This window comes from Puma concolor, chromosome E4 (assembly GCF_028749965.1).
Source record: "Puma concolor isolate L17-30 chromosome E4, mPumCon1.1.hap2, whole genome shotgun sequence".
Lineage (NCBI taxonomy): Eukaryota > Metazoa > Chordata > Mammalia > Carnivora > Felidae > Puma > Puma concolor.
In genome coordinates this window covers 8,768,130-8,791,536 of record NC_141683.1, presented here as the reverse complement: position 1 = coordinate 8,791,536, position 23,407 = coordinate 8,768,130, and the positions used below count along the sequence as shown (strand labels likewise).

Sequence of the window (23,407 nt, the reverse complement as noted above, 5' to 3'; positions counted from 1 at the left end):
CTCCTCTCGGCTGAACGCGAGTGGCCGCAGGTGCCATGCGAACACTGATTGCGTGTGACAGCCCTAGACGCCAGCTGCCTGCGTGAAGCCTGCCCAGTCGCCACTTTTTGTGTGGGTGGAACGCTGCCGACGGCGTGGCCGATACAGAAACAAGAAACTAGGTGACCATAAAGCTGAGACGAGTCCTACTAAGTGGCATTCCAAGCCCTGTGGCTTTGAAATAATTGGTTATGATAGAAGAAACACAAAGGGTGGGGGAGCCTTGTTTTCTTACACTGATGCCCTGCGGACTGTACATCTGACTGGCTGCGAGTCCGTCACTGTATCCTCCTGTCTGGCTGATAACATGGCGAAGGGTATCCACCTAAACAATGAACAACAACAGAGAGGCAATTAGTCAGGGAGACGCAGGCAAAGGGAGGCAGAGAATCATCAAGCAGGCGACCGCGTGGACGCGCCACATTCACGCGATCGTGACGCAGGTAACCTCCCCGGGAGGGGCCCGCCAGGAGGAGGCCGCCTCTCTATCTGCCAAATCCGTTTTCCTTTCTGAGTTCAGTGAGCAAGACGGGAGAATGGTCAGAGAAACCTGGGATTCCCACCGCTGAAACTGACTCACGGCGTTGCATGAGACGGCGGGGACCGGGTGACAGGAGCGGGGACAGAGTGAAGGAGCCACACCCCCCCTGTCGTGCAGATCACCCGCCAGAGCTTCTCCTTCGCTGGTATCCCACACAAGTCAAGGCTCTGTCTAGAGGGGGCTGGGGCAGCCACCGCACAGACACAGCGGTCTGTGACTAACGCCATCTTTTGGAGGACTCGGATGACGGCCAGCTGTTCGCTCGCTTGGCCAGTCTGACCATGGCTCCTCACACTTGTCCCCAGGCAGCTCCCTGAGCGAGGGGCTGAATCACTGGCCAGGTGGTCTCTTCCAGGCATGTAGGGTTTCCTGTTCCACACGCAGGGTGGGAGGGTGGGCTAAGGTGGTCCCAACTTCCCTAGCAACCCTGACCCAGGGCATTCGACTTTACCCTCTCACAGCAGGCTCTGTGCTGAGACCGAAGGGTGGCTTCCTGAGGCGTAGTGAAGGCGGGCTGCTTGCTAATGGGTACCAAGGGTTTACACCACACGACCTGATGTTTGCTTCCCAACATGGGCTCTGACTCATGACCAGAAACCCAAGTTCCTTGACCTCAAGGATGACTGAGAAGATGAGTTTAGTCAACATGGCTGGGTGTTTTTACAGCTTGAAACAAAAACAGGAGATACGAAGGCATTTGCCTACTCATCAGTTACCTCCTTAGTTGGCAAATATTGAGTGTGGGAAGCCCACGACCAAGAGGGAGACCTGCTACGTGAGACAATGGACTGAACTCCTCCTCCCTTCCCTTCAGTGAGGAAAGAATACGCTGCTGGTTCCACGTGCCCGATGGGCCTTGGTCGCCTCACCCTGGGCTTGCTTTTCTCCTGCTTTCCCAGTGTGGCTGACAAGCCAGAGCCAAATGCATTCACAAAGTGTGGACGAGATTCCCCATGACCATGGCTGTCTTTGTTTTGTTTTGGTTTGGTTGCTGGTAAGATTGTGTTTCTGCCTTTCCCCCCTCTCTCTCTTTCTCTCTCTCTCTCTCACTCTCTCTCTCCCCGCCCATCTCTCCCTCTCTCACCATCTCCCTCTCTCTCTCTGGACAGACTGGCAAGTGCCAATACGACCGAGGGCTCTGGGACTCCAATGCATTCACCTGGTGGCACATTGGCTGGGTCCCTACCTGTGACTGCACGTTGGCTCCAACCTGGGCCCCTTGGTAAGAGTCCCCATTGAGTGACTGCACGCCCATGAACAAATCTCCAGAGTTTGACATGTTAAAAGAACTGGAAGAACCTGGAAAGGAAAGAGTGAGGCACCTGAATCACAGAAAGGCAAAGGGTCACAACCCCTGCAACTAACAGCCAAGAGGAAGAATGACATGCAAAGCGACACCCCCCCAAATAAACACTAAAATAAAAATAATATCAACAGAATCCGGTTAGTAGCATGAAGGACAGAGCAAGCGATAAAGGGTGTGTATCGTCCATGTTATGGGAAGCCACATCTTACTGCAAGTTGCCAATAGGACTGTGTCCCCTTGACAGCTTCAAGCTGAGAAAGGGGACATTTCTTCTTCTCAACTTAGTCTATGCGAATCGGAGACGGTCTCCAGATCCGAGACCTCTCTTTCATGCCCGTTAAACTCTAGGGGTTCTCCACCAGTTGAAGAACTTGGGCCGGTGCCACCATGTTGGGGCACATGAGCTGCTGTTCGGCTGGCTTTCAAACAGGCCACTGCCAACCCATCTGCCCTCATGTGGGAAGCAGCCCCGGGTGGGGTATGCATGAAAGCAGTGCCACGCGTTAGGGCTGGCCCTGGGACGCGAGTCCATTGACATTCCTGATTTCTGGAAAGAAGGTCGGGCTCCTTGCTGGGTGGCAAGCAGCCCGGGAGAGCATCAAGGACTGCAAGAAGACGTGAGAATGGTCACCTGCTTCCCTTGCCGCCCGCCATTACGGAGGAACGGGACACAGAATAACGGGCCAGGAATTCTGAAGCATGCACGGAATACGAAATGCTAATAATAACACTTATGGTAATAATAAAAGTGGGCCTCAAGAAAAGCAGTCAGCCATCTGCTTTCACCTCCCAGAGAAGAAGCCTTCTCCCAGGCAGTTAGCCTTCAGGCAGCACCCAGGTTGCACTGGGGTAAACCCAGCCTACCCGCAGCCGAAACACAAGGGCGTGGGGAAGCTTCATATTATTCTGAAGTCATCGTGCAGCTCAGCGCATTAGGAAAGAAAGCTCAACGTGCAAGGTTTGGTTAAAACATGACATTAGCCTAGAAAAGGAGAGACCTTAGGGACCCAGGTCAGTTCCACTCTACTTCCAACTCTGTCTTGTTCAAACTGCGCCCTTGCCCTCACACTCTGACAGCCATCATCCGTGTGGGATCACCCAGCAATGATGCCCTAGCTCTGACACTTTCTCATCTCCCAAGATAGGGATCTGCGCTCTCCTAGAGGGCTGTCTCCTGGAGCTCGAGAGAAGGCTCTTTCTGTGCCCTGGAAGAGTCCCTTAACCGGCAATGAATTCTGAACTCTGCCACTCTGTGCTATGTCTAACCGCTCATAGCATCCCCATCCTCCCAAGGCAGGAGCCATTCTGAAGAACCCAACAGTTTCCTTGGGGAGATTCTCAACTTCCAGTAATGTGGCGCAAATCTCCCCAACGTGTGGGTGAAGCAGGGTGCAGCACAGATCACACTGTCACGCTGAGGTACATAATTCCCGGACCTACATGTCCTACTTAACATCCCTCTCAAACCTTTCTTTTAATTGAACCCAAATAATAACAGCCATTTTGTACTCGTTGTTACAACGCGTGCTCCCGCGTAGATGGCATCAGAACAGAGAACAGTCAGCTCCCAGATCCCCGAATGAGAATTGTCTGTATGACACCAGGATGTTTTTCCTCCGAGAATGTTCAGTTTGATGCCCAGGGATTTTCTTTCTCTCCCAATCAAATACCACATAATAAACCCACACTCTATATGCTTTGCTGATGGCTTATGGGAAATTAGCACGCAAACGAAGGAATGGGAGAAAAGCCCCACAGGGCTGCAATGGTGCTGGGTACCATGAAGGTACGGAACGTGCCATTTACAAGATACACACCGCAATTGACACAGATGATTTAAAAAATATATGTGCATAGATAAATTGTAAATATGTCTGGCTGCCGAGTGTACATGGAAATAAATATGCGCATATCAATGTCCTTCATGTACAAGTGCATTTGAATCAGAGCAGTAATTGCAGGAATGATCCCTGTGTTCTTGCCTCTGCATTTTATTGTCCGTACACCCATGTACAACATTACCATGGCTTCCGACCCTCTGATAAGTACCTAGAGGCACTGATTTTTCTGAGAGAAGAGGCCGCGTGCCATTGACACGGCCATAAGGCAGCCAGAAGCCCACACGAGACTCTAAGTAAGGAGGAGAAGACACGTTCTTCTCCTGGACTGGAGGTTAGAAAAAAACGTCTCACAGAACGGCCAGCCTCCGGAGGCAGACGGACTTTCTTGACAAATAGAGAACAGGCAGTCTTAGCGGTGCTGCGGAATTCTCAAAGAACTAACACAGAATTACCTGGCTTGCTGAGAAGGTCTGTCAGGCACCTTACCTGCAGGTGGCTGGGAATCAGCAATTACTAAGAGCGCATTTTGAGACGTGCTTGCCAGTTAAAAGGTTCCGAATTTGGAGAGGGAAGGAAGGCAACTGGCTCATTTAAGCTGTCATCCAGATATTTGGGGCATATACAGAGCTAAATCTACAATCCACTAGACAGACAAGAACTAATGGGTCACCTACGGATTCTAATGCATTTGCTCAGGCAAATATGGCAAGGCGGAGATGTGCTAACATCCATTTTCGGAAGATCATTTCCCAAAGACTGCATTGCTACTGGAGAGTCTTTAGGAGACTTAAATTTGTTCAGAAAAAACCCAAAACAAAACAATTAACTTCATAATCCGAAAACCAGAATACTAACGATCAAGTCTAAACTTAAAGCCAGGTTTCTATTGACATTTTGGCCTGGAAACTTCCTTGTGGAGGAATGCTTTATGTATCGGAGGGTGGTCAGCCACATCCCTGGCCTCTATTCACCAGATGCCAGTGGTACCCACCTCCCCAAAGTGGGACAGCCAAATGTCTCCAAACATTACGGAATGTCACCTGAGGTACAAGTTCATCCAGATGAGAACCAATGACGTAGCATAAGAGAGGATTTACTATTCCTTGCTGAGGAATGCAAAGTGTTTAAAAGTACTGGCTCGTTATTCCCCATAGCATTTTCATAAAGTGGCTGTGTGACAAGTATTACCCTAATTGTGCAGCCTTGAAATCAAGGCTTCAGAGAAATTAGATGGTAGCTGATCAGACTGGAACCCCTACACCATCCGGAGGCGCAAAAGATGGGGCGTCTTTGATAGACGTAAGCTTCGCTGCATCTCAGGCTTGCTTCTCTCTTTTCCATGATTAGTCCCCTTCCAAACTCCAAAAATCATTGCCACTTTCTACTCAGGACAAAGCACAAGAGGGAGAGGCTGTCTGGCTCAGTGTGACATCCCTTTAGCAGGCGCACATGGCAAGGTTCTAGAGTTCCAATTCCAGCAGGCTGTGTTTTCATTTTCTAACGTAGAAATTAAGGGAAGAAAAAAACACAGCAGAAAACATCAGTGTGATAAATTCTTTCGCTTGGCTTTAAAAAAAATTGTAAAAGTTCCTAAGGATTTATTAAGGATTGGCCAACCTCTCTGGGTGTGCTACCTCCTCTCTGTGGGTCCTACATACGTAAACTTCTCTTACGAAGCCAGGATCTAGGGGTTTTAATAAGAACATGCTCTCCCAATCCATAAAAACACCAAACCTCTATTAGGGGTAGCACAGACATGTACTAGAGTTTGCCACTGACTAAATAGTGCCAGAGGAAGTACTCTGATGGCCAAGCTCGCAGTTGCCCCTAACACACGCCCCAGAGCCAGCAAAAGAATTCGAATCGTGGGAGGGGGTCCTGAGCCTCAATGAGCCTGGGGTTGCTTGGCTAATCACAGTATCTAATAAAATACCAATGCTGATGCTATGCGGCAGCAAAACATCTGTAACGCACAAGCCAATTTCTTCCTTCTTGGATGCTAAAACGTTCCCTAGAAGATCATCTGACTTTCCAAAAGGGGCCCTGTTTTTCCGAGATCTGATTCTTGCTCTTATAATCTCATCAAAAAATAGGACACTAAGAATGAGTTCCCCCAGGTGATTGCAGGATTATGGACCTGAGGTTATAACTATTGCTTCAAATGGTCCCCATTTTGCCTTTTCGTGTGTGTGTGTGTGTGTGTGTGTGTGTGTGTGTTGGGTGTGTGTGTGTGTGTGAAGATTTCATTTTCTTGTCATCCTTCCATTCTTCCTTTTTGTTCCATCCGTTCTGCCCAACTCTGCTGGTGTCAGATATGAAACACGCCAAGTAAATGCTTACTCACCCCGCCCCCGGTCTTCACCCAAAGTGATTTTAACGAATTATGCTTAAGGAAACAAGAGACCAGGCATACATCAACAAATAGGAATATTCAGAAGTGACCTAAATAAAGATACTTGAGTACTGCTTGTCTACACAAAAGCCTCTAGAGGGAAGAAGATTTACTTGCAAAGTATCCTTTTTGCCGTAAAAATGAGTATTTATATTTAGTAAAGCATCTGGGAAAAAAACCCTGCTTCAATATGAAGGATATAAAAAGTTTCCAGGTTCCAGATCTCTAGACTTCAAACTCAGCCAAAATATATTTTCACATATTAACCTCTTATTCAACACTCCTATCTGTTTCAATGATCATTTACCCTTTGGAATTATCAAAGAACTAGTTAGTATACAAGATTATCAACACCCTAGGTGAAAAGTTTGAACATTTTAAAGTTCTCACTTTATCTGTGCAATGATACAGGTGGTGTTAAGAGCGAAGGAAAATGCAGAAAAGCCCCCATAAGACTTTTTCTGTTAAAACGTTGATGAATGAAAATTCCGTGCTACTGCACATATACAGTAGTATTTTCTTTTGTCTCTGCTGTAAAAAAAAAAAAGCACTACAAAGGGGTTCCTCTGCATATTGTTTCCAACAGCTTAGGCACAAATGGACGGCTTAGCTCAAATTTTCCATGATAATTTACTCTGTGCTTAGAAGAGTCACATAAGTTGAAGCTACCAGTAAAATTCCTTAGAAAACTGTAATCATTGACTGACATTCCAAGAGAGGCAACATAATTCTTAAACCAGAGTGGGGGGGGGGGAGGTTAAAATGCTTACTTTTCTCTTTTTAAGTGCTTTAGAAACGAATAAAAAGTTACGGCTTTAGTAATGAAGGGAGTCCACAGGGCCCTTCTAGGGACTAGTCATAAATCATGCTCAACCATCTGCAATGCAGATATATCAGGGACAGGAAAAAGTCATTTTGATATCTGTTTTGCATTATGATAACCTTTGCAGGAGTGTTGAGTGTGTTTTTGCTAATGTTGACAGGATTGTACTTCTTCCAGAGACAAATGAACATGTCTGCCTCGCAGTGCGATTCAACTAAGTGTTGCTGGAGTCTGAAAGGCTTAATAGTTGACCAGATGGGGAAGAAGGAAACTCTCTGGTTATTGAACCTCTTAGCCTTGATCCTTTGTCAATCATGCCACGAGGGGGAAAGAAGGAAATACACACGCACAAACCTCAAAAAGTATACGCTCTTCAGAGTTACCCAACCTGGCATGCTGGGAAAAATAAAACTAGACTGAATTCTACATTGTCTTACCATGTCCATGCTTACAACGCTCGGGCCACTCTTCACACGTGATTCCATTTAAACAAAACAAGGCTATGATGGAACAGGCCAGTGACGTGGAGAGCCTTATGATAACAAATTAGTGCATCTAGAAGCTCACGGAAGATGTTAGCATATGGAGCTTTACACGTCTCCAATAACCATCCACCATAAGGTAGAAAGAGAATTTACTTTAGCGAACAAACAAGTTTTGGGGTCAAGGACACTTCCCAGAAATGGTAGAAATTAGATTTATAATCCTATCATGGTCAAACATATTTAAATTTGTGACCCTTCAAGTTGGAGGCATCAATTTTCTTAGATGTGCACCAAACCACCAAAATCAATGCACATGTTTCATTATGGGGGCAAATACCACATAATCTGAGACCACAACTATTTAATAAGGAACGATTTCTGGTTTCCCCTTACCAAAAAAAAAAAAAAAAAAAAAAAAGTACCAACATGCCTTCCATAGCATAGAAACACTAAGGTTAGATTTTATGTATTATTGACAGTTTTTTTCACATATGGAAATTCAGCACTGGTGGTACAAGGCAAACCCCAAAATATATTACGTTAGCCTGAACTCTGAAGTTAGTGATGGAATGCATATTCACTGAAGTAAAACCAGGAGCACAGCACATGACTAATACTATAATAGGAAAACTGGAATATGCGTAATTTGAATTAATGATTGGCAATTTTCTTTGTAGTTGACATAAAGAAACCAACAAGGTAAAACAGTAAAGAACAACAGCTATAAACAGTGGACGGGGGTAGTCCCAGGCTGGCTTTGCACACCAGAGCACTGTAATGAGGAATATTCCTGCAGAGAGGTGGGTCTCTCAGACACTATGTGATGGGAACAGCAAAGTAGACCAGGGTAAAAACTTCATGTGAAACAGACTAAATGCTAGAGCCCCAAGGGACTATCTTTAAGTAACAGATCTAGTTCATCTTTGAAAGGAGAATGTGAAGGTCTTCTCATCCAAACCAACCAATTTAGGTCCGTCCAACCTAAACAGACACATTAGTGCAAACGTCTGGACAAACCCGTCTTCTAAAGAGTAAGACGCACTGCTCTTTGGAAATGAAAGGAAAAACCCAAAGTGGCATCGACAACAAAAAAGACAAATCAAATACATCAGTGAACCAATCAGAAACCTAAAGGATTAAAAGAGAACCCCAATGTAGGAAAAGCAGGTATAAAAAATGGAGCACGATCCCCCCAAATCAAAGAAAAAACTAACCAGCTGAGTTAGGAGTCGAGGGTGAGTTAGCTTGGCTTCCATGGGCTGACACATTGGTAGCAGTGACAGCCGTTTTGGCAGCATAAATATTGGCTTCCTCTTGAAATTTACCTATGTTCTTCTTGTACCGGATTCGCTTATTTCCAAACCAGTTTGATACCTAGAGCAGTTTAAGAGAAGAAGAGAAAGTTAACATTCCATCCGGCGCAAACATCTCAGAGGAAACAGAAGGGGATCAGGAGAGGGCTGCGGAGGCAGGCTACGTGGACGGATCCTATGCTGATCTAACAACATCAATGAAAAAGAGCTGAAGGAAGAGTACTGAGAGGACCCATCGCAGACAATGAGATTCTCTTGCTTAGTACAGTGCCATTTAGGGAGACCACTGCAGCAAAACTTCTTAGGAAGGAGCTGCTCATTGAGACTTGGACACTTGTAAGGTTAGGGCAGGCATTTTAAAGTCGCGTACCTCTTTTTAATTTTTTTTTTTTTACATTTTATTTATTTTTGAGAAACAGAGCGAGACAAAGCATGAGCAGGGGGAGGGGGAGAGAGAGAAGAAGACACAGAATCTGAAGCAGGCTCCAGGCTCCGAGCAAGCGGTCAGCACAGAGCCTGATGCGGGGCTCGAACCCACAAACTGTGAGATCATGAACTGGGCCAAAGTCGGACACTCAACCGACTGAGCCACCCAGGTGCCCCATAAAGTCGCTTACCTCTTAAGAACATGACACCAAAATAAGCACAGCAATTCAGGCAAAATGCCTGTTACTGATCAATGCTAACACTGAGCAATCAAGAGGCACAGAATTTTAAATATCCATATATGGGGCACCTGGGTGGCTCAGTCAGTTAAGCTCCCAACTTTGGGTTTCAGCTGAGGTCACAATCTCACAGTTTGTGAGTTTGAACGCTGCTTTGGGCTACGTGCTGACAGTGTGGAGCCTGCTTGGGATCCTCTCTCTCCCTCTCTCGCTGCCCCCTCCCCCTCTCAAAATAGATTAATAAACTTAAAAAAAAAGAAATGAAAAAAAATAAATACCCATACAAATTTATATCAACATATAGGTGCTCTCCCTGATGGAATAATTTCAAGTTTATAGAAGTTAAACAATGCTAATATTGACTAGATTCTTAGCGGCATGTACTATAGACCTTAGGATCAATATAATTCAATCTGATGGATTTCACTAAGTATTTTGTGCAAAGCTTGGTGTTAACAACACAAGGAAAAACTGAAGCGGACCACATTATTCCTTTGAATTCCAGGCTTTAAATGCTAAAGCCAATACACAAAATAAGCCTACTCTTTCACTTGTTAATTTATTTCCTTCATGTGGCTCACAGCAGCTGTCCTCACTCCATTCTACATCCCCGTTCCCTTTGTACCACAACCTCGGCCAGACAAGTCAGATGCAGTGAAATTCAAGTTTTACCCCTAAATCCCTGCCTTGTGAGGAATGTTTTATACCCTGTATTCCAGATATGACTCCAAACTAAAATGTTGTCTTTTTGTAAAGAAAGTTCCAAAACGAATCATGAATTTGGTGAGGGAAGAGAAAGTTGATAACACACGTATCCCCAACACTGGCAGATAAAAAAATAATTCTCGCAAAACTACATTTATCTTTTAAATGCATTAGCAACACTTAGGGGCGCCTGGGTGGCTCGGTCGGTTAAGTGTCTCTTGGTTTCGGCTCAGGTCACGATCTCACAGTTCGTGAGTTCGAGCCCCACATCGGGCTCCACACTGACAGCACGGAGCCTGCCTGGGATTCTCTCTCTCTCTGCCCCTCCTCTGCTCTGTCTCTCAAAATAAATAAACTGAAAAAAAAAATTAAATGCATTAGCAAAACTTAGAAATCTTATAAGGTTACCCTCACAGGCCTGGGTGGCTTATACCATGGCAGAAATACCAAGCCTTTGTCACCAAAATCAAACCATACCATTGCAGTATTAGTAAAGGAAAGGAGAGAAAGAAATTCCATGAGAAATTGTTTTATTTATTGTAAATGCTGGTGCCTACAGAGTTACATTAAGAGAGGAAGGGCACTCCGGGGCCATTTTAGGACCACAGGATATCTGATTTCATTCCCAAACTCATGGTTTCCTTGATGTAACTTTCACTCTTCAGATGACAGAGAGGAAAAAGAGGAAGATTTTTCTAAGATAACTGGATGATCTGGAAGAAAGGCGGAAAGTTGAAGGTAGTTTGGGAGGGCTTCTGAGGAAGAAAAGAAATGTCTGAGGTCTATGTGGTTAAATCAGCTACATGAGAGAAAAGAAGGAAGAGAAGGATGAGGGTGGAGAAGGGACGTGGCGGTGGAGTGATTCCCTTATCAGTGAGAAGAGCAGACAGATCGGCAGACAAGACGCTTAGTCAGTTCACGTATTTCCAACATGGCCCACGAGGTGATATCAGATGCCCTGAGCCACGGATATAACCAGTGCTTTCATTAACTGGCTTGCTGTTCATAGTCATGGGGGATCTACTATGTGTGAGGCCCTGGGGACACACAGATGACAGACACAGTCTGAGACAGGTAATACACAAAAAATAATCGTTTCTCTGGGGAGAGTTTGATTGCCTCTTGAACTTGTTAAGTTTGAAGAGCCTGGGAAGAGCCATGGCAGGGTCCGCTGGGAAGTAAGCTATAGGAGTTTGGTGTTCCAGAAGTCTCATCTGGATGTTCAAATAAAGGTATGCTTTCAGCCGGAGGCACAGTAGAGATCACTCAGACAAAGTGTGTAGAACAATACTTTTCTGAGTCAAAGTGTGCATGGAGTGCTCGTGAAAACAGACCCCAACCCGTCCTGTGCCATGATTCTAACTCAGGACTGGGGTGAGATCTAAGGATTTACATTTTGAACAAGCTTCCAAAGTGTCTTCTTTGAGACCACACGCCAAGCAGCTCTGGTAATACAGGAAGGGCTGTTTAGGGATCAAAGGGGAGGATGGTCTATAGATAAATTTGGTTATATCAGCACCATGTTGTGGATCATGGGAGGAATCAACAATAAGTAGATTTTGAAAGAATCTGTGGCTAAAAAAAAAAAAAAGTCAAGAACCATGGTATAGGCATGAAGAGACGAGGGCTAAAGAAAAAATGGTACTTCTAGGGTTGAGAGAGACAGCAGGTCCTCGAAGAAGACCAAGCAAAAGTCGCCCAAGAGGAAGAAGGCAACTCCAGAGAGGGCAGTGGCAAGAAAACCAAGGTAGGATAATTTCAAGATGGAGGGGTAATTATTAACCAAAATAAATGACAGCAGCAACAAAAAAACAAAACAAAACAACAAACAAAACAAAACGCAAGAAAGATACAGCCCCAAAATAGCTACAGCACACACACACACACACACACACACACACACACAAGCCCCAAATCTGCATCCCCTAGATTTGGGAACCAAAGGGAAATTTAATAAATCGTGTGGTCCAATGAACCATGATTGGCAGGCAGGGCTACTGAGACCCCAAAAGAGGGAGTTCCCTAAAATCTCACAGTTGATTCTTGACAAAAACATGCTCCTGGCCAAATGCTCTTGCTGTGATATTGTATCGTACTGTCTCCCACTGGGACTTGTTCGGCAACAGTGGGATAGCTTAGTTGTCGAGAGGGAGTAATGTGATGGGGAAGGAAGAATGGCGTGGCCTTAAGGTGGGTGAAGGAAAGGGAAAGGTGATACCATATATAAATACTCATTTTAACGGGCAAATTATTTGCACCTTGCATTTCCATAATGAAGTCAGTGAAGGTTGCTGGAACGGGCCGGGATTCCATCTCTGCTCTAGATTTAATACAGACTAACTCCTGAAGAGTTCATTCTATCTTCAACAGGGATTTAGAATTCTGAATCCCAGAATTACAAGTCAGACCATATAGTGATTTAATTCTGCTTCAGAAGTAGAACATTCCATGTATCAAATTCGCTGTCAGTGACATGGCTCCTACCTGAAACCATCCTTTAAACATGCAGCAAATATCAAAAACATCAATTCTCTTCTCTTGTGGACAAGGGATCTGAAGTTGGACAAGAATGGTTCAAGACCTGGACAAAACCAGGTCACCTGAGCTTGGCCTCTGGTGTTCTGCTTTCCCAGGGTTAAGACTGGAAAAACCTCCACCGGAATCAAAGCATCTAAGGAAGGTCTGAGATGAAAAGGAATTCGGGTTTGCAAGGCTGCTGCCAAAATCCCCACAGCATGTGGGGGAGGCCTTGGTAATCTCCTTGTTGTATGTGCTCTGCGTGGAGTTCTCGATTCTGACTAGAATTAATTCTGCTTAGGTAAACAGAGGATGATGGGATCAGTACCCCACAGGGAGTAACAGAAGCCAGGATTTAATTCAAGGAAGTACAAATGCTCAGTTTATACAAAACAGCATCTCCTTTACTTGGAAGAGGCCAGGTGAAGTTTCATAGCCTTCTTCCCCCCACCCCTTTTATGGAAATGCCAGTACATTTGGTTCTCTTGCCTGTGACAGAATTCAGAGGGACTTTCTCTGTTAGATTTCAGAATTCTCACTACTGTTCTTAACTAGAGACCAGTGGACATCTTTGAGATGGCATTCAGATTAAATAAGAAGTTTTGGATGGATCCTTTGAGCCGGCAAAATATACGTACACAGAAATATTGCCTACTTTTCTATTTCCATATTACTGTTGAAGACACCAGGTCCATAAAACTATTTTTATCATGTATCTTTCCATGCCGACTGGCAACTATTATGGTTATTGCTCTTTGGGGGAAGGGGGCACTCAGTGACATTTTGTGCAACCATTCTGATGCCATCACAGAGACATGTTAAAAGTCCTACCTCCCATCAGTTACAGAGACGAGCACGTCAAGAGAGGACATCTCAAAGTTCCATTCACTGGCTCTTTCTTGGGTTGGGCAAAAGATGAGCTAAGGAATGGCCTGTGTTTGAGCAAACCATGCGACAAATGCAGATGGCTTTCCCAGGACACGTAAGAACCTTGGCCCATTTTTAAAGCAACCGAGCATTCAACGGGAAGAACCCCAACCCTGTTTTTATACTGTACTCTACTCCTCCAGTTCTGCTGGACCCTCTCTAGTTTGCCCAGGGACTTACCTGGAAGCTCTCCTATTTCAACATATCAGGTGCTCACCTTGCCATTTTTAGGGCTTTAGCAGATGGATGCTAAAGCGAGCAAGGCATGAAAGCTTGGTAAAGCCACACCTCCAAGACCCTGCCACGTGGGCTCCACCACAGCCAGGCTAGCAGCTGAGCCTTTTGAGGGCCCCTTACCTGGGACACTGTGATGCCACACTTCTTGGCTAACTCCTCTTTGGCTTCCTCACTGGGGTAAGGGTTGCTGAGATGGGAATAGAAATATTCATTCAGGATTTCCGTTGCTTGCTTGTTGAAATTCCGTCTCTTCCGCCTTCATGAACAGAAAGGAAAGAAGGACAAAAAAGTTCACACCGAGTGCACATAAAAAGGGAGAGACGAGGATCTCCTTCTGGGAAAAGGCAAATTTTGGAGCGAAACGTGGAATTAGGGGAAATCTGCACAAAGGGGCTGGGTGCCAAAACGGCCGCGGAAGGCATTTGTTAAATGCTTCGTGGTGCCTCACGGGGGCACCGAGCAGAGAATCAGTCGCCAATATTTGTACAGAGGGGTGAGGACCATGGAGTTGTACAACTCAACCACCTTGATATTGAATCCTGGACCAACTGAATGCCCGCTGGGGGGCTGGGATGCCTCTCCAAGCCTCAGCTTCTTCAGCTGAGGCGAAAGGAGTCACACTGGCCTCGCAGGGTGACCAGAACAGGAAAATGAGGCCACACATGGAAAGGGCTCTGCACGGTGCCTGGTACATGGTGAATGCCCGGTGATGGTGTTTCTTCCTACCAGGCTCCAGGCACTGGATCTTCCCACTCATCAACTCAAATTACTCACTCTACACGTCTAGCGAGATAGGTACGGGTCTTCCCATTTACCAAAGTTCACTCAGCCGGTAGGTTATAGAGCCAAGACCTCCATTCGGGTCTGCCTGGAACAACCCAGCCCTCTTTCTTATACACAAATCGCCTCCTGCCGATTACACAGAGACTCTATAGCCGTAAGTTAAAAATAAGCGAGCATTTCCCCTTTCTTCCATTCCCAGGTAAATGCATACAATGTTCTGTAAAGGCATCTGGGGAAGAGGGTGTGGAAGAAACTAGAATCACCCCCCTGGACTGCTTGACCTCCCTCAGAAGGAGAGAAATCACACCAAGACCAGCTGCTAAATGGTAAAACAAAAGCCCGCAGAAATCCGCTTAATACACAGGTTGCTGAAAGGGAGAGAACCACTTTTGGAACCAAAGTGTTTTTCTGTCTTTAAGAAAAAAGTGCTAATTGAACTACTTTAAAGTGAGAATCGCTTTACTGCCTCCTCACAGCTCTGGCCTGTGGGCAGCTGGGGAGCTGTCTGGGGACGTCCCGCTCACAGCAGAGGCTGGCTGGCCCTCCTCGAGGCGGTGGGGACCCCATCGTTAAATGAGCTCTGTTAGCACTCTGCCTTTCTTGCTTTTATCAAAAGCTCTTCCTTATGGAAGAGATTTCCAGAACATCCTTGGTTATGCCAGGATACAGGAGTTCCCGATTTAGCCCAACAGAAAACACCGATCGCCTTGCTAGATAGGAAATTCAGCTAATATTGTATTTTCAGGGTCCCACTTGGATTAATTAACACAATAAAGTGCCTGATTTTACCGGATGAACACCATCTGTCCATAGGTATTAACCACATCTGTCCAGACTATGCCAAGCCCGAGTCACTTTCCCAAATCACGCTGAGTTTCTGGGTCACCCAGCATCAGAAATTGGGCAGAACGGATTAAAAAAGCCCAACTCGAAAAACAGGCATTTGTTAAAAGTCCTCGCCTGCTGGGAATTTGAGGAAAGTAGCCAAGTGGCTAACAAGGGCTCCGGGCCAGGCTTTCGGTAACCTCTGGCTTCTTCCCTGCCTAAAGAAAACAGTTGTCTTAGGCCTGGGGAACTGGACCCTGAAGGCTCCCCTAATTGGGAGAACCTTGGTTCATTCATTCAGCTGTCTGCATTAGCATCACACTGTATTTTTTGGGAGTCTTCCAACTGAGCTCAAAGGAAACCTCTCTGGAATGAGCTGGTGGGTGTGGGGCTGGTACAGACAGCTGTTCCCGACTCTCTTCTCATTGTGATGTGCAACCTTCCCTAGGCGGTCTCATCTACTCTGATGGGCTCGCTTATCACCTCTCTCCGTGACGGTCTCCACTGAGGGCCTTGGCAATCCCAAGATGAGGACTTTGCAGAATTTCAAGAAACCTAGTGAAAAGAATATACTTCTGATGATACGCTTATTTGAGCGACCCCCCTGGCTTTGGCCTGAAGTGTGATCGGCTTGGTAGGTTAACGTTTGAGACTCTGGGTCTTGGGAGGTGGGGATCTAGGCTGTTAATGTAAGACATGTGGGGGTTGATGAAATAGCATTGGATACATGTGGCGCTTTAGGGATGGAAACTTTTGAATCATAGTGACTCAGGAGTGAGAAGTGCAGGTGCAGCACACATACGCTGTTAAGTATCAACTATCTTGCCTCCCGCCCTATCACCTCTTGGAGGATCACTGCCCATCTCTCATCGCACAGCCTAGACACTCCGCGTCTCCAAAACCAGCGTCGCACCGCACCCAAATCAGCTCCGTTTTCTCCATTACCCACATCCCCATAGCCACGGTTCGGTGTGTCTAAATTTATTCATCCGCTCATTCAAATACCTGAGTACCTCACAGCTGTCAGAACCTGGGAGTGACTCAGCCTCTCCTGCTGTCTTACCTTCGTCCGATGACGGTCCCGAAAGCAAGTTCTGCCAGGTCTAGTCCTTCAAACCCAACTCTTCTGTTCCAGCCTATTGTCACTCTAGTTCTGAAATGGGTTTCAATAGGCCACTGTCTGATCATGTCACTAATCACAGCAATCACAATCACAATAATGATAATAAAATAATAATAATAAGGAATCTATAACGCAGTGATCCTTAGTATATTCTAGCTGAATCATTGTGTGAATACGATATTCTGGACCCTATACTAAGGTTTTTGTTTTCTTATTCTCTTGTTTATTCCTGTGTATAGGGTTATCCCCACTTTACAGACAGGAGTCCTAGGGAGGACAGGGTTACAAAGGTAGCCAGGCTTGGAATCCACGCCACGCAGTTTGGGAACTTACGCTGTCGGTGACTATACTCCGTCCTTAAACAGCTCTGAAGGTTTCTGCTGCTTACCAGGACAAATTTTGAAATCTTCACGGGTGTAGTTTAGGGTTTTGCAGCGGACCCAGCCTATCCCTGGTGCCTCATTTCCCCCATCCCTAAACATGCTCTGCGTAGTTTCGTCCAGCCACATCATTGCTTCTCCATTCCCCAAAGACACTCGTGACTTCCATGCTCCTGACCTCGTCACACCACCATGTGCACTCCTCTCCTACAGCATTTGCCACAAGCTCACATACGTCTCCCTAGCTAGACAGCAAAGTCCTCAAGGGCAGGAGCCATGTGTCACTCATCCTCGAAACCCTAGTGCCCTCACACACGGGAAGCGTTCCAGTAAGTATTGCTTGTCAAAGTTGGATCACACGGTTTCATTCTGCTCAACGGGGGGTGGAGGCTATTTGGCAAACACCACGCCAGCTCTGGGATGCCCCATCCTGCATTCCGCCTCCCCTTCCGGTGCAGCCAGGAGGTAAGCACGTGTAACATGCGGTTTTAAGTTCACTGGTAGACGAGTGTCGGTTTGTCGCACAAGATTATGAGCTCCTTGAAGGTGGGACCCACATTTATATATGTTTTCCTCCCCCCCCCCCTTAGTTATTCCAGTGGCTGCTACAGCTTCTGGCAGAGACTAAAACTCAATGAGATACACAAATCCAAACACGGGCCAGTCTGCCCAGACCTTACTGGATGTCCTTCCCTCCTGTCGTCTTCCGCTTTACTAACTAATTTTTACGGCATCCCTCTCTCGGGGTGAAATGCAGAGGTGTTCTTCTGATATCTGATTATCTTCTTAGTGTCGTCTCCGGCAAAATGTTACCAAACAGAAGTTACAATTATTGCTTGAAAACCATCAAGAGTGTTCCCAAGTTCTCTCTCTTTCAACTGAGAAAACTGTGCTTATGATGCTGACAATAACTTTACCAAGTTTGATAGCACAGTGTTCGGTACATACCAGGAGAGAATAAATGTAGAATGAATGAGTGAATGAATGAATGAATGACTTCTTCTGGCACTATTAAGTCAATGGAAGGAAGAGAAAAAGGATAGGATGTGAATGGACACGGCTGGACCAAGCGCTCAGCTGAAGGGTATGGATGATAGAGTTCTAGAAAGGCGTAAGAGTCCAGCCTGGCATCCACGCCCTCCCCCGAGTGTGGCCATGATGATAAAAAGGTATCATCCTCTGTTCAGGGAGATGATGTCAAAGCCTTAAAATAGTGAGATTCTCTTGCTGGTTTCCGGGAAGAAAGCAAGCAGCCAAGATGAGAGCTGGCCACGGAAAGAGTGGTTCGTGGGAGCCGGGACCTCGGTCCCACAACCACAAGGCACTGAATGCTGCCCACGGCGGGAATAAGCCTGGAAGAGGAACTGTGTCTCTGATGAGGTCACGGCCTCAGCTGACACCCAGATTACAGCTTTGTGAGACTAAGTTAAATTGTCCCCAGACACCTAAACAACAGAAGCTGTGTTGTAATAACGTTGTGTTGTTTGAGGCTGCTAGATTTGAGTAATCCGTTAGGTGGTCATGAGAAACTAAGACAAGGAGTGTTACATAGCAAAGCAGGACCCTTCGATTCTACATACCTGTTACATTACAAAGACTAATCCTATTACTAAGTCAAAGTCCCCTTGTATTTCGTCTGTCTTCCATCGTATCTTTCAGGGATGAAGCCCTGGCCATCACACGCATGTGAATATCAGCACCGAGTCTGTCTGTCTTTCTCACCAAGGTTTGTCAAGTTAGCTCCCCAATTACAGCACAGGAAGCAAGCAAGGAAATGAACTACCCCAATCAAGAGGTCCACACTTATTTTTGAGGGAGAAAGCCATTTTGCTCAGCCATGGGCTGGCATTTGGAGTTATATTCTTTCACTGATACCAAATATATCCTCAAAATCAATGCTAGTAACAATGACAATAGCTGAGTTGTTTTCGTTTTGAAGCTTGGCTCAGAGGCAAGGATTCAAAAGTTGCAACCAAAGCAGGAAAGAGACCCTCTGTTAAGTGACCGTCCTTCAGATGCCAACGGGAACCATGTAGGCAAAAGCTGGTGGAAAGGACAGCAACTGTGTACAAAGCTCGCCTCGTTTGGGGTCTGACCTCTAACTGCACACAGCCCAATTCGTGCGAGAAGAAATCCAACAAGACAACGATTCTGCGCCTCCCTTCTCCCCGGGTTCTCTCTGCAAAAAAAATCCAGTCTGGGCCCAACTTTTCTCTTTTTCAGGAACTGCCAACACACATACCAACTCCAGAATTTTAACCAGGGGAGTTTCCATGGGGATGGAAACAAGCCACGCAGAGTGGTGGTGGCTGCAGCACGGGCAGGGGACCGACCCAGACAGAGGTCACCAGTCACCTGCACTCCGTACTGTGTGCAACAGCCTGCTTTAAAGAAGCCGGGCTGGCAGCGGCCACGAGGCCAGGGAGATCGACGCACAGGGGCCCCGCTTCAGGGAGACGCTGCCTCCCCCCCTCCAGAGTCTTCCCCAGCTGGGAAAAGCTGTCTGTATTTTCACTCTGTCCTGACTTAACCCTCTGGCATTCTGGGGGCCCAGGGATACATTTTGCTGGCTGGCAGTCTCATTTCATGCTCCGTGCGACCCAAAACACATCGAAAGAAAGGGAGTTTAGGAGATGCCAGGAGTTTTAGAGAGGTCTGTGGATTGCAAAGACCACAACTGTGAACAGAGAGAGAGATACAGGTGAGAGAGCTGACTAAGGCACGACGGTGGCAGCGAAAAAATTCTACCAGGAGCAGTGAGTCTTTCTGTCTCACTGAAAAGGTTCAAAACTATAAACGATGACATGGCACACTCCCCCGACATACCTAGAGCTTTAATAACTAAAATCATAGATGGGGATGATTTTTAGGGATCGAAGTAATGAACGATGAAAACCGCATTTGTAGAGGTTGGCTAATCTAAGGGGGAGCGTGAGTCGCCAGGGGCGCCCACACTCTGAAAACGTGGCCGCTGGAACGATGATCAAAATACTCCTCCGGAGTAAATGAAAGATAGGATTATCACCAGCTTGCAGGCCGCGAAACAGAAGTTAAAGGAAATCAGAGAGAGATGCATAAACCCACTGGTCGAGAGAGTAAAGGACCAAGAAATGATTGCTTGCTCTCTGTTCTGTTTTTTATCTTTTTTTTTTTTTTTTTTAAAGGACCTTTCCATCCAGGGTTTCTTCACTGGAATTCTGTGAACTCACACGTGAGGTCAGGAGTAGCACTGCCAGATGGAACACATCAAGCCTTGATTGAAAATCTGGCGCATTATCAGACCAGCCCCTGCTCCTCTGGGCCCATGGACCATGGCCCCAGTCATCTCCGTCCTCCTAAAACTTAGCCCGGAGTGCCGCACATGGCAATCCGCTTCCAAATATTTGCTGAGCTGAACTGAGTGCGCGCCCTGCCCGTATGTACGGTGGAAGAGATCTCGCTCTCAAACCGCACTGTCCTGCTGGGGGACGCGCGTCACTGCAGCGTTCAGGAAGACCGCTAGGGGCCCAGAGCTACGACACGGCGGTACCGAGTGCTATGAAAACAAACGTGCAGCTTTTGCCCTCACCCAGCTTGGTCATCCCCGCCGCGCACTCAGAGGGAGCCGCGGTGGTGACTGCAAGCATCCGTCCCCATCACACGTGCTCCCGGAGCTGTCTGAAACCAACGGCTAATCCGGTCTTGCAGCCTCCCGCTCCCGACCCAAGAGACTTCCGCAGGCTGCCGTTTGGCGTGGCCTTTCACTGGATGAAAATGGAGCCTGTGGACAGGGCCCGCTGTGGGTCCCAACCCCAGATCCGGGATGCCCTCCCCACCCCCTGCCCCGCCCCACCCCGCCCCTGCCAGCGGACAGGCGGCCCCGTTGGCGACTCACCGCGCGTCCAGAAACCGGGAGCGCAGGATCATGACGGCCTCGCACGTGCTCTGCTTAAGCTGCATCTGGATGGAGCTGAATTTGCGGTGGATGATGCTGACCATACGCTCGATCTCCTTGGGGGAGATGGGCCTGGTCCGGCTCTGCTCCCGCAGCAGGTTCATCACGTGGGTGGTAAACTCGTTGCACGCCTGGAACGGCAGGACAACAAACAGGGGCCGTGTGGAGGGTCCGGGCCCGGACGGAAGGCTGGGTGGGCTTTTCTAGACACTGGCACAAGGGAAGCCAACTCACCCCACACAAGTTCGTGGGGTGTTGTCACGCCAGAGGGATGAAGTAAATGGTTGCTTAGAAATACCTTGCATCCTGTTTGAATTTAACTTTTGGCCACCATGGACATTTTTTTTCTTTTAAGGGAAAAAAAAGAATTCCTGTTTTTCATGATTTACTGTAGTTGAAAGGTGAGAACACAAATCCTAGTATAAAACGCACCCCACAGCCCGGGGCACCTGGGTGGCTCAGTCAGTTAAGCGTCCGACTTCAGCTCAGGTCCTGATCTCGTGGCTTGTGGGTTTGAGCCCTGTGTCGGGCTCTGTGCTGATAGCTCGGAGCCTGGAGCCTGCTTCAGATTCTGTGTCTCCTCCTCTCTCTGCCCCTCCCATGCTCGTGCTCTGTCTCTCAGTAATAAATAAATGCTAAAAAAATTTTTTAAAAAAATGCACCCTACAGCCCTTCACCCCAATGTTAACAGCCAGAGACAGTTGGGGGGCCAAATACCACATAAACTTCTGCCTTGCTCACTATCTCTGATATATTAGAACTTCCAAATGTTTGATTTTCGGATACATCAACAGCCAAAGAATGGAATCGTGGAATTAAAAGCTAGCCTTCCCGGGAGATTTTGCATCAACCTATTTCTCCTTTTAGTTTTATTATGAGAATTGCCTCCTCTGTCGGCCTTCGGAAGACCCACTAAAGCCACGACACAAAAGGGATCTGTCCTCAGAGGCCTTGTAGAAATAGCATCAACACATGATTTCGAGGATTCAGAAGCCATCTCTGCAGAAAGGAAAGCTCTCAGGTTAGACTAACGTACCATCAGCTCTGGAAGGGAAGTTAAAGATCATATTTCCCACCTTCTTATTTTACAGTTGGGAAAACTGTGGCTCAGAGAGAGGAAGGGCCTTTTCTGAAGGCACATGGCAAAAAAGGACCAGCTGAGTCAGGACCCTTAACACTTCCTATTCCAGGCCGGGGACTTCCGTCCAAACTTGCTCCTCTGAACATCACTACCCTTCCTGTGGTTACTATTTCTTAACATCTGAAGTGTGGTTTCCTTAGCTGAGCGTTCAATAAAATATCTATGCACAGGTTAACTCACAGCAGCGTTATAAAACTGTATTAGATTCGTAACGAAAAAGGCAAGACGATCGTTGGACAGCTGAAGAACCAAGGACTCAAAGGGCTCCAACTTAATATCAATAACAGAAACACAACCATTCGTGAGAACACTGCACGGCCCCTGTTTTTCCAGCGCAAAGCCTTTCACATCTGTCAAGAATGCAGTGACAACAACCCACTCGCTGTTTGTTTCTCTAAGAAATCCTTTGAGGTTGGTTGGCCAAAGATACCTGGGGAGCCGACTGGGCAACGTCTACACTGGAGACTGGGAGATCTGGTCTTTGACCCCGCCTCCCTAAGTGTCTGGGCAAAGCCTATCACTACTCCGTGTGCCTTGTTTTACGCATCTGAGGGTGTAGATTTAATCACTGCAAACCTGTAGCAAGGCTAGCAGCAACTACGGACCTGTACAGTGACCTGTGGACGGAGTGAACCGTGCTCGCAAACACAGGGGAGCACGCGAGAAGGGCCTGGATGGCCTGCGCTCAGATCCTGCCTCTGGGACTCACTTAGCTGTGGGACCTTGGAAAGTTGTCTAATCTCTCTGTGACTCGTCTTCCTTATTTGTGAGTTGGGGGTGGCAGCACCCACCTCAAAGGGGATGGTAAGGGTCAGATGACTTACTAGGTGTGTGTCTGGCTGCAGAAGGATGTGTCCGGGTGCCAGTTTCCCTCTTGGTAAAAATAAACAGGGTGATAAACACCTGCTTTCTACTCTGCAGGCAAATGCTGAAGATAAATCCGTAGATCAGGTCCACGTAGCATTTTGCTCTCCACTAAGAAAATTACTATATAAACCCAAGATCTGTATGATAAGCTTCCTCCCTGCCCACCCAGCCCCCAGTTGTAAACAAAGGGAAGGACAGAAAACCTGGCATCCACTTGGCTGGATTCGATGAGGCCACGGGGTGGGGAGTGCCGGGTTAGGCACACAGCAAGCATCCCGACCGGCTTTGTGGGCAAACGCTGCACCTTGCTGGCCTGCAGCCTCCTGACCTCGTGGGGGCTCAAAGGGAGGAGGGGCCGGATGTGGGGAGGCATTGTCAAGGGCACTCGCTCTCCGCTGGGAAGCCGCAGTGCGGGGCTCACAATAATGCGCTTCATTACAGGGAATAAAAATACTCACAATATCTGACGTTTATTCAAGGCATTTCATCCTGGGGCCCTTTCTGCTCTGCCATAAACAGACAGTGGGGTCTTTTCACCCACTGCTGAGGTGGAACGAGGCAGC

At 47.0% G+C, this 23,407-nt stretch overlaps 1 protein-coding gene across 4 annotated transcripts in view; it reads right to left on the bottom strand.

The window, feature by feature from the left end:
* PBX1 (PBX homeobox 1) overlaps nucleotides 1–23,407 on the bottom strand; it is a 298,333-nt gene that overhangs the window by 30,529 nt on the left and 244,397 nt on the right. For 2 of the 4 annotated variants that reach the window (XR_015246429.1, XM_086694765.1), the window contains 5 exons: nucleotides 20,777–20,967; nucleotides 13,912–14,047; nucleotides 8,642–8,801; nucleotides 1,767–1,879; nucleotides 275–364 (listed from right to left, as the gene is read on the bottom strand). Coding sequence is in view for 3 of the 4 variants with exons in the window: in XM_086694765.1 (XP_086550891.1) it covers nucleotides 275–364; nucleotides 1,767–1,879; nucleotides 8,642–8,801; nucleotides 13,912–14,047; nucleotides 20,777–20,967 (690 nt within the window). In the remaining variant the exon portion in view is untranslated. The remainder of the gene's footprint in view (nucleotides 1–274; nucleotides 365–1,766; nucleotides 1,880–8,641; nucleotides 8,802–13,911; nucleotides 14,048–20,776; nucleotides 20,968–23,407) is intronic. The other 2 variants (XM_086694767.1, XM_086694766.1) reach the window with 1 other exon arrangement.